The sequence below is a fragment of the Pollachius pollachius genome, assembly GCF_949987615.1.
Source record: "Pollachius pollachius genome assembly, chromosome: 11".
Classification (NCBI taxonomy): Eukaryota; Metazoa; Chordata; class Actinopteri; order Gadiformes; family Gadidae; genus Pollachius; species Pollachius pollachius.
Window position 1 is genome coordinate 6,077,681 of NC_136944.1, and position 9,586 is coordinate 6,087,266.

General features: G+C 43.4%; 1 protein-coding gene across 1 annotated transcript; it reads left to right on the forward strand.

Annotated features, from left to right (window-relative positions):
• Nucleotides 1-5,887: 5,887 nt before the first annotated feature.
• On the forward strand, nucleotides 5,888-7,840 carry LOC307083242 (uncharacterized protein; the record flags this gene model as incomplete). Its single annotated transcript, XM_079747075.1, has 2 exons — nucleotides 5,888-5,980; nucleotides 6,896-7,840. Exon 2 carries the CDS (start codon nucleotides 6,914-6,916, stop codon nucleotides 7,838-7,840), a length of 927 nt encoding a protein of 308 aa, XP_079603201.1. The 5' UTR covers nucleotides 5,888-5,980; nucleotides 6,896-6,913.
• Between the last annotated feature and the right edge of the window lie 1,746 nt (nucleotides 7,841-9,586).

Sequence of the window (9,586 nt, forward strand, 5' to 3'; positions counted from 1 at the left end):
TGTTTTGTTATCTGCTGGCAACAGAGCCAGTGGCTGATACACAATAGGTTCACGTATAGGAGGAAACTTAAAGTACTGAATGTTTATGCGTCAAACCGCAGCATTATCTGCAGCAGTCACTTGGATCTTTGGAACAGGTTTGTTTTGTTGCATTCCTGATGTAATACAAGCTATTATACCCATTCCATGGAACGTCCCAGTACCATTAATAGTTGCCACATTGTGGTCGACGTTGTCTGCAGCATATTGTATATAATGCTCATCTGTGAATCCATGGATCTCGGTCCCTTGTGCCGCTGCTGCACTCTGTTCATATTTCATCACATCTGCATAGGAACAGGCAAAACCATGCACATGGAGTGTGTTTACCAAAAAGCGTGACGCAAAATGGTGATGCATCTGGACCCCTAGGCCAAGCTGAAGAGGTGCAATCATCGTCCTTGGTCTAATTGCTTGCATGATGGACTGTCCGATTGATGCAACCAATGATATAAATTCAATCATATCATATCATATCAATGTTTTAGCAGCAAACATATTCCTCAGTAGAACTTGTAGTGACTCTGGAACATAGCTTGCAGCAGCTGCAATGTCACTTGAGTCTGGTTAAGAATCGTTTAGGACTCCCATGAATTTGACATCACTTCCAATTAACTTTGCAGCGGTTTTAATTATATTCAGCTTCTCGTCTTCTGGATTATTATGTTTTTGTTGCTTGTGAAATTCACGAAGAATTGGGTGGGCTGTGTCTCGCAAAGTGACCACACATTGATTTTCCAGGCCAGTCAGCATTACTCTATCTCCAAAGTGTTCCTTTATTTTAGTTTTCATCCACTTTGCACAATATGGTTCACAATCAGTGTCTTGTAAGTACTCTGTCATCTTTACCATAAGGTCTTGAATAGTAATTTGTTCATCATCATATTCTTCTAAAAGGTTTACCACCTTTAGGAATGCTGTTGTTCTCTCATAATCTTCAGGTCTTCCAACTTTAAATCTTTTGGGTTTGTCGCCTGGGTGTGCAGAGCATTGACTCTGAATATTCTTCATATTTCGAAAGTTACTGTTGCATATGTTGTGGTAGATTGCTTCGCTGCATGAAGGTCATGGACAGATGATATTCTCCCCAAAACTGTATCAGACCATTCATCGTTCCTTAAGTGGCAAACCTGCACAATCCTTTCCTGGAAGTCTTCTGTTCTTACTTGGTAGATATAAATGTTTTCTCTGTGCTTATTTTTCTTATCTATTTCAGTTGGTTCTCCACAGAACAAGCAATGCTCTTGAAAATTGAAGTTCTGTTCAGAGCGGAAATTATGTCTGATTTGTGGTTGTTGCAAAGATGGTATTACATTATCACGTACAATATTTTCTCCAGGAATTGTCACTAAGCTACTTCCACGTTGAGCACTGGCACGGTTCACACCATTACTGCCTTTTGCTCATAGAACAACCGATGTGTTTTCATCACTGAATGACTCATTACAAATTTTACACTTCTCCATTTCACCTGTTTACATACATTACACACTCCATAAGCAAAAAAAAGAAAAGAAAACAGTGTTGTCTAGCAATGAAATTAGGCCCTATAGAATTTGCTAGTGCTATCAAGCTAACGTTAGTTCGTGTCAGTAGGCTAGGCGATGCTACTTCAAGATGAAAAGTAGTTTTGGCCTTAAGCAAAATGTGTCTACAGTAAAATGTTTAGTTAGAAAGGAGTTGGTAACTTAAAATGTTCCAATTGGGTTTCTAGCCTAGATATTGCTGTCGCTAGCTTCTGATAACACTGCAAAACTACTTTTCAAACGGTGGAAGTCTGATGTGTGGTCTGGTCTGAAATAATTGCTTAGCCTACTACAAAAAGAGAAGCCGTTTTGGTGTCTGGCAAAATTATTTAAAGAGCTGGAATGTCTGGAAAGTGTGTCTATCTGGTTTTCATCTGTCTTCTGTGTGAGAGTGAATCGTTTAGTTGGTAAGAATAACTTCTGCCTGTTATCTCATAATCTTACCAACAATACCAATCATTTGTAAATCTACCAGCCCAAAATGTAATCTCACCACGTTACTAATGACTAAGATAGCTATTCTGACTTTCTGTGATGTCATTAGGTTAGGCTTGTTCACAAATAAAAAAGTGACTAAGGTAAGTGTGGCAAGTGACTTCAAATTTATTGTGTTTATGCATAGGTTAACTAACTGAATGGACATGAATGTGTTAGTTATTTGGCCCCTGTTTAACTTGTGACTTTATGGCTTATTGGACAAGTCAATTTGGCCTAGTGTTAAGCTCATTTGCATATTCAAAATAGATTTTTCCAAGAAACTTGTAAAACAAAAAAGTTCCATTTCATGTATACTTTCACTGTGTGAGGTTTGATTGTGATAGGAGTAAAGGAAAAAGTTTAGCTTATGCGGGTATATTTTGGGTATAGCCTATATTCGATTAGTGTATAGCTCATTTGCATATTGAAATTAATTTTCAAAGAAACTTGTAATACAAAAAATGTTACTTTCCATGGATACTTTCATTATATAAAGTTTTATTTTGGCAGGAGTAAAGGAAAAAAAATAGCCCCAATGGGGTGTATTTGTTGTCTGGCCTTACTGGCACACATCTTGGATTGATGAGAATTAAACATATTTCCTCAACTAGGATTTCTTAGGAGTTTTAATATGTTGTTCTGGACACCTCATAGTACGGTGGCGCTGAGCATTCACAAAAAAAAAGAAAAAAAAAGTAAGTTTCACACCGTTAGCACACCAGGATCTCGTAATTACGAGAAAAGATCTCGTAATTACGACATCAGGATCTCGTAATTACGAGGCCAGCAATAACACGGGGATTGCTATTTGTTGTGTAAGCATGTAGCCATATGACCATACGGGAAAATCCATCGACAGCACCATTAATACATATGCCATAGGGTTTAAGTTTGTCGCATGAATCGACGTGCCACAAAAAGTTTGGACCTGGGTTTATGTAAAGACGACGTCTTAGACGATTCCGTTTCCTCAGTTGTACTCCTCGAGGATCTAGGATTAAGAGCAGGTGCCGTATCGTTGTTTGAGTAACTACCAAGCCAGCTTGGATGCATTTCAGATGCATAAATTTGTATCCGTGAAGCATCCCGTACTGGTTCAACTGCTCCTGCAGGAAGAGAGCCACTTGTAGCACGTCCGACTGGGCTTTTCTCCTGAACAGTCCCAATGACTTCAGATGTCTGCGCAATGTTGACATACTCATATAAATTCCCTCCTCACTTTTAAGGAACATCAATATTTCCCAATGCCTCAATCCGAGCAAGAAATAAAATACAATAGCGTCAGATAGCGTCATCGTTGCCGTCCTGCAGCCAGCCAGCCACGTTATTGATCAATGAGAGGGGTGATCCTGATGTTGTAATTACGAGAAAATATCTCGTAATTACGAGATCTAATTACGAGTAATTTCGAGATCCTGATGTCGTAAATACGAGATCTTTTCTCATTATTACGAGATCCTGATGTCGTAATTACGACATCTTTTCTCGTAATTACGAGATCCTGGTGTGCTAACGGTGTGAAACTTCCTTTTTTTTTTTTTTTTGTAAATGCTCAGCACCACCGTATCATAGAAATGATCTATGCTGAAAGAAAATCTTTTACAATTATTTCTATTTTTTGCCCCAAAATGAGTTAGTTTGGACTATTCGACAGCTTTCCCACAAAGCCTACTGCCCCCCAATCACATATCTCATCATGAAGTGCCTCGGGCGGGTAGTCAAAACCCACATCACCTCTTCAATGCCTGACTCCCTGGAGCCACTGCAGTTCGCTACAGGCCAAACAGGTCTACAGATGACGCCAGTGGCGGACTCATGGGGTGACTCATGGGGGTCGGAGAGAGAATAATAAAATATTATTGGGTTCCCTCTGGTGCCCCTTCATACAATAAATTAGGATGATGAGGCCTCTAGATAAGAAAATTCGATAATGTGCCTCAATGAGTGCCCTCTTAATGCCCTTACAGTGCCTCCATGGTTGAAAAAGTGCCTTCTAGAGTGGTGAATATGAGAGAAATTGCCTTATTGGCTGCCCTTTACATGTGAAAAAAATCATACAATAAATGATGACGATGTGCCCTCTAGAGCAAGAATGTGCCCTTTTTATTTTTTTTAAACACTCTGAGTCCGCCACTGGAGGACGCCATCTCCCTCGCCCTCCACACTGCCCTCTCCAACCTGGACCAGGAGAATCAGCACACGAACCACCAGGTTCAAGGGCAGCTTCTTCCCACAAATGATTAGAGATTGAGAGCGATGATTAGAAGAAACGAAGACTATCGAAATCTGCACTGTGATCACCCCAAAAAACACGCACAAAATAACGTTGACCTTAGGTACTGTGTATACTACTGGACATATATATGAAAATGTTATCGCTCTTTACTTTATTGTATTCTTATTTTATTACTGTCCAGGAGATCTTGGCTTAGAAGACTGGGATTGAAATGCCAGCAATGACTGCTACTGCATGTTTGCTTTGCATTTGACAAAATAAAGACGTTGAACCCCAGGAGCGTCGCTAGCAATTAAAAACATTCGGGGCTGTAGCCCAGAAGTTAGAGTCCTTTTAAAACGGGGGTTTGTCCCCCCAAGAAAATTTGAAAATCGGGCTGATGAACATGCAATTGTAACGTAGTTTGAGAAGTAAAGGAAAGACCAATCGTCATGTCTGCCTCACGTCGGGGCAGGCCTACTGAGTAGGTTAATGTTTACGTTAAGGATAGGGAAGTGCACCACATACACCAGCAGCCAAAATGAGACCTTAGAAAATCCTGTAGGCAAATAGTCATGCACCTGCCCGATGTCAAGTGGACAGGGTTGAATTCACTCTGCGGGTCTCCTGAATCTGTGCAAACTAGAGCAGCACTAAACCGCAATATCAACGTGATGCGCTATGCATAGAGAATCAAATTTGCAACATTTTGCAACAAATGATTCTAAATCTGCCCATAAATGTACAAGTCAGAATTTTGAGGTTTTCAATGGCTACAATATTGCATCTGTCAGCTGTCAAATTTGCTGAACAAAATGTTAAACTTCAATAATTGTTCAAAGTCAATTTATATAGTCCATTTATTTAAGCTCTCAACAGCATAACCATACAGCTTCGCCACATCGACGGGAAAACACGGAACACGCGAACATGAAATACACCGCATGGGGGAACATGAGAGCCCCAGCTCGCGCGCGCGCGTGTGTGCGTGCGTGCGTGCGTGCGTGTGTGCGTGTGTGCGTGTGTGTGTGTGTGTGTGTGTGTGCGTGTGTACCAGCCTGGGCTACTGAAGTTTTACGGTACCACTGACATGCATCTACCCGATGTCAAGTGGACCGGCTTGAATTCACTGCGGGTCTCTCTTCTTATATCCATCTTACCAAATATATTTTATTACTGTCCTTCTCAATACTCTCTGATCTCACTAAAAGGCTAGCAGCACAAAACAGCATTTTCGACGAGATGCGCTATGCATATAGAAGAAAGAATACCGACGTTGAATTTGCAACGTTTTGCAACAAATTATTCTAAATCTGCGCATACATGGACAAGTCAGAATTTTGCGTTTTTCACTCGCTACAATGTTGCATCTGTGGCTGCTGGTAATTCAACCACAAAGAAGTAAACTCTACGGGGCTATATTCAGCATTATGTTGTTTTTTTCGACGGCACCGCCATCCGGGGCTATTCCCAAAAGATCCGGGGCTATAGCCTTGAATACCCAGGTCTAACGATGCGCCTGTTGAACCCAGTTGTGTCTCTGTCTGCTCCCTCTGCTCCCTCTGCCCCGCCTTGAAAGTTTGAGGAGGAAAAGAAAGTTACAAGAAAGTGAAAGTGAAACAAAACTCCACGCCACACTGTAACGAGCCATATAATAGGAACAACCCAGTTATAGTCATTCACGCTCTACCCACACACTGAGCAGGTCTGGTTTAACCCACGGGTAAGTTATCTGTATTCTTTTGGCGCCAGAAATTGTTTTTTTTCTTTTGCATTGCGGGAGCAAATATTTGTGCATAGCATCGTTTTTGATTAAAGGTGTAGGCAATTAAGTAAAATCTAGTCTGGAAAACACTATTCAAAAGATTAAAAGACCCATAGCGCTGCCTTCGCGTCGTCTTGACGATCTGCCAATCAAGCCTGTTTATCCGTAAACATGGTTGACGTGCCGTGGCAGAAGTGCAATAGGAGCTCTGCACAGAAATGGAAAGATTTTAAAGATCAGACTGTGATCATGGAAGGTTCCTCCCCACCCTCATATTTTCCCTGGATGAGAGACTTCATGTCCTGCACTAAACTCGAAAAAGTCATACGACCCGAGTTAGGGAACTTCTATATCAAAAATGACGCACTTTTCTTCTACGGAAGTTTCTCAGTAATCTGATCCCTTCCTCAGTGTATTTTTCATTTCATTTTACGTTTCTTTGCTACGTCGTTGGGATTTGATCCATTCTATATATTATCAATAAATATATTTTCTTTTTGTAGTATTATTATTTGTAAGTATTATTATTATTATTATTATTACATTTTTTTCCCTTTTGTTATTTAACAGCAAGGTCATCCTTTCTGGTCAGAGGTGTGTGTGTCTTTGTGTTTGTTTGTTGTGCAGGTGTGTGCGTCCACTCGTGCTTGTGTGGATTCAGAGATAAAAAATGAATTCCTGTCTATCCCTGCTGTTTTCCGTTAAATAAAAATAAATGTTAACGAGAGAGAAAGTATTCAAAAGTGAAAGTATACCGCCACATGTTTTGTACTCTTGTCTGTACTACTGTACTTGTTTTACATCTGCTCTGCAAGGCAACGTCTCGTGTTGATTCCTTCAACAGTCACTAACGGCTATGACTGCGTTTTGCAGGAAAATTCCTATTCAGAAATGTACCATCAGCAGTCCTACTCCTGGGTGGAAGGACACTTTCCCCTTCCAAATGGGGTTGAGAGAATTGGCCATCAACAGCCAAATTGCGGTCAGACCTACATCATGTACCACGGCACCACCAAGACCAATGCAACCGCCATCCAGCACAATGGTTTCAAACAGTCTAAGAAAGGGATGCTTGGCCGTGGCGTCTACCTCAGCCGTGACCTGAACAAGGCCAGCAGGTATCCCATCAACACTCCTGACTCAGAGCGGCTGGTGTTAATGGTGATTGTCAATGTGGGGAACGTGATCGCGATTGACTACCAGGGCCATCCTCGCCAGAAGAACTGGCACGATCGCCGGCACAAGAAGTTCTTCGACACTGCCTGGTGCCCCCCGAACTGCGGCATGACGAGGAGCGGCATGGAGGAGGACTGCGTCTGGGACCCCAACCGCATCAAGATAGTCAAGTGTATTACTCCGATCACGTTCCCCACGTCGGACGGGTCGGAGAGGTCGGAGGGGTCGGAGAGGTCGGAGAGGTCTGAGGGGTCGGAGAGGTCTGAGGGGTCGGAGAGGTCTGAGGGGTCGGAGAGGTCTAAGGGGTCAGAGGGGTCAGAGAGGTCGGAGGGGTCAGAGAGGTCGGAGAGGTCTGAGGGGTCGGAGAGGTCTGAGGGGTCGGAGAGGTCTGAGGGGTCGGAGAGGTCTGAGGGGTCGGAGAGGTCTGAGGGGTCGGAGAGGTCTGAGGGGTCGGAGGAGTTGGAGGGGTCGGAGTGGTCGGAGAGGTTGGAGGGGTCTGAGGAGTTGGAGGGGTCGGAGTGGTCGGAGAGGTTGGAGGGGTCTGAGGAGTTGGAGGGGTCGGAGTGGTCGGAGAGGTTGGAGGGGTCTGAGGAGTTGGAGGGGTCGGAGTGGTCGGAGGGGTCGGAGTGGTCCAATTTTTAAAAGATCATGTTTTTCATTGTGTCATTTTCAAAAATATTTTATAAAAATAAATTTAGTATAAAAAAGTTTTGAGTCTGAAGTTTGGTCCGAAGCATAACTAAGGCACAGTCGAATAAGAACGAGAATGTTGGTTGGTGATTAGGAGGAGGTCACTAGGCATTTTACGTAGGTTTTTCGTCAGCAGTTTAATTTGAATCCTAATTTACATTTAGGGCCTTTTGCAGATGGGGGGGGGGGGTGCAGAGTTGTGTTCCTTTTCAACTTGCAACAGCTTTAAAAATGCTATTGGTGTTGTTTGTGGTGATATGGGATGTCTATGCCCTATGGCATGAGTTGATATGACATGAATCGTTCCGAATATATTTGTGAGGACGGTGTAGGAGTGCACAATGATGAGGTTGAGGTGGGTGAGAGTGAGGTGAATGTGGAAAAACTAATTAAAAAATACAAAAAAATGGGAGAAAAGGGGATGGGTGGGGAAAATATAGAGACAATAAGAAGTGGCGGGGAGAAGAATGTGAAAGAGGTGAGCGAGATCAGCAAGGCACAGGGTAAACCAGCTGAGGTTTAAGTGGGCGAGAGTGAGGTCTGTGGGGAAAAACTAAGTGAAAAATACAAAAAAGGTGGGAGAAAATGGGATGGGGAATGATGAGGAAATTATAGAGACAATGGGAGGAAGTGGTGGGGAGGAAAATATGAAAGAGATGAGCGAGGCACAGGGTAAACCAGCTGAATCTGGGGAAACAGTAGAAGGTGAGGCAGGTCAAGCCAGTGAGATGCAGGGGCGAGAAGAGGGCAGCTCATGGGCGGAACAGGTAGAAGAAGAGGAGATGATGGTGGAGGAGGAAGCAGCAGAAGGAAGGCCAAAGCCTGCAACAAAACGCAGAGGGAAGGCTAAAAAAAAAAGCAGTGATGTAAAGGCAAGCAGGTTGGGGAAAGACAGGCAGACTGGGAAAAAACGAACTGCACAGACAGACAGTGACAGTGGAGAGGCATGTCTCTCAGATGACAGTGACATCTTGCACATGGAAAAGCTAAGTTGTAGTCAGCAAAAGAAAATATATTCATCCGAGAGAATTAAGTCTTTGCTTCAGGACACCAAAAATGTTAAAGGAGGTAAGCTCGAGGAATATTTCCCAGACATTTCAGCATTTTATGTTTCTGCCAGATTTTTACTTAAAACCCAAATTGCGGTCAGACCTACATCATGTACCACGGAACCACCAAGACCAATTCAACCGCCATCCAGCATAATGGTTTCCAACAGTCTGGACGGGATGCTGGGCCGTGGCGTCTACCTCAGCCGCGACATGAACGAGGTCAGCAGGTATCCCATCGACTGTAGAATACCGGACTCGGGTGGTGATAATGATGATGGTCAACGTGGGGAACATGATTGCGATAAACTCCTAGCGCCATCCTCGCAAGAAGAACTGTCACGATGGTGGATGGAACATGAACAGGGAGGTTTACGACACTGCCTGGTGCCCCCCCGGACTGCTCCATGACAGTAAACTAGGTAGCTAGCTATCCGACGGTCTGGCTGGAGGATCCTGAGAGTATCAGATAGAATTGGGACTGATTGTCTCGGACAGACTGCTGGTTGGTGAGGACTTCCGCGAACCACGGCTCCGAAAACCCATCAGTGGCCCGCCGACCCTGGATGAGACCCAAGCTGCAATGTGAGGGGTCTAAAGTGGGTAACCTCCTCACTTGATACTGCACCTGAAGGGACGAAAGAAGACG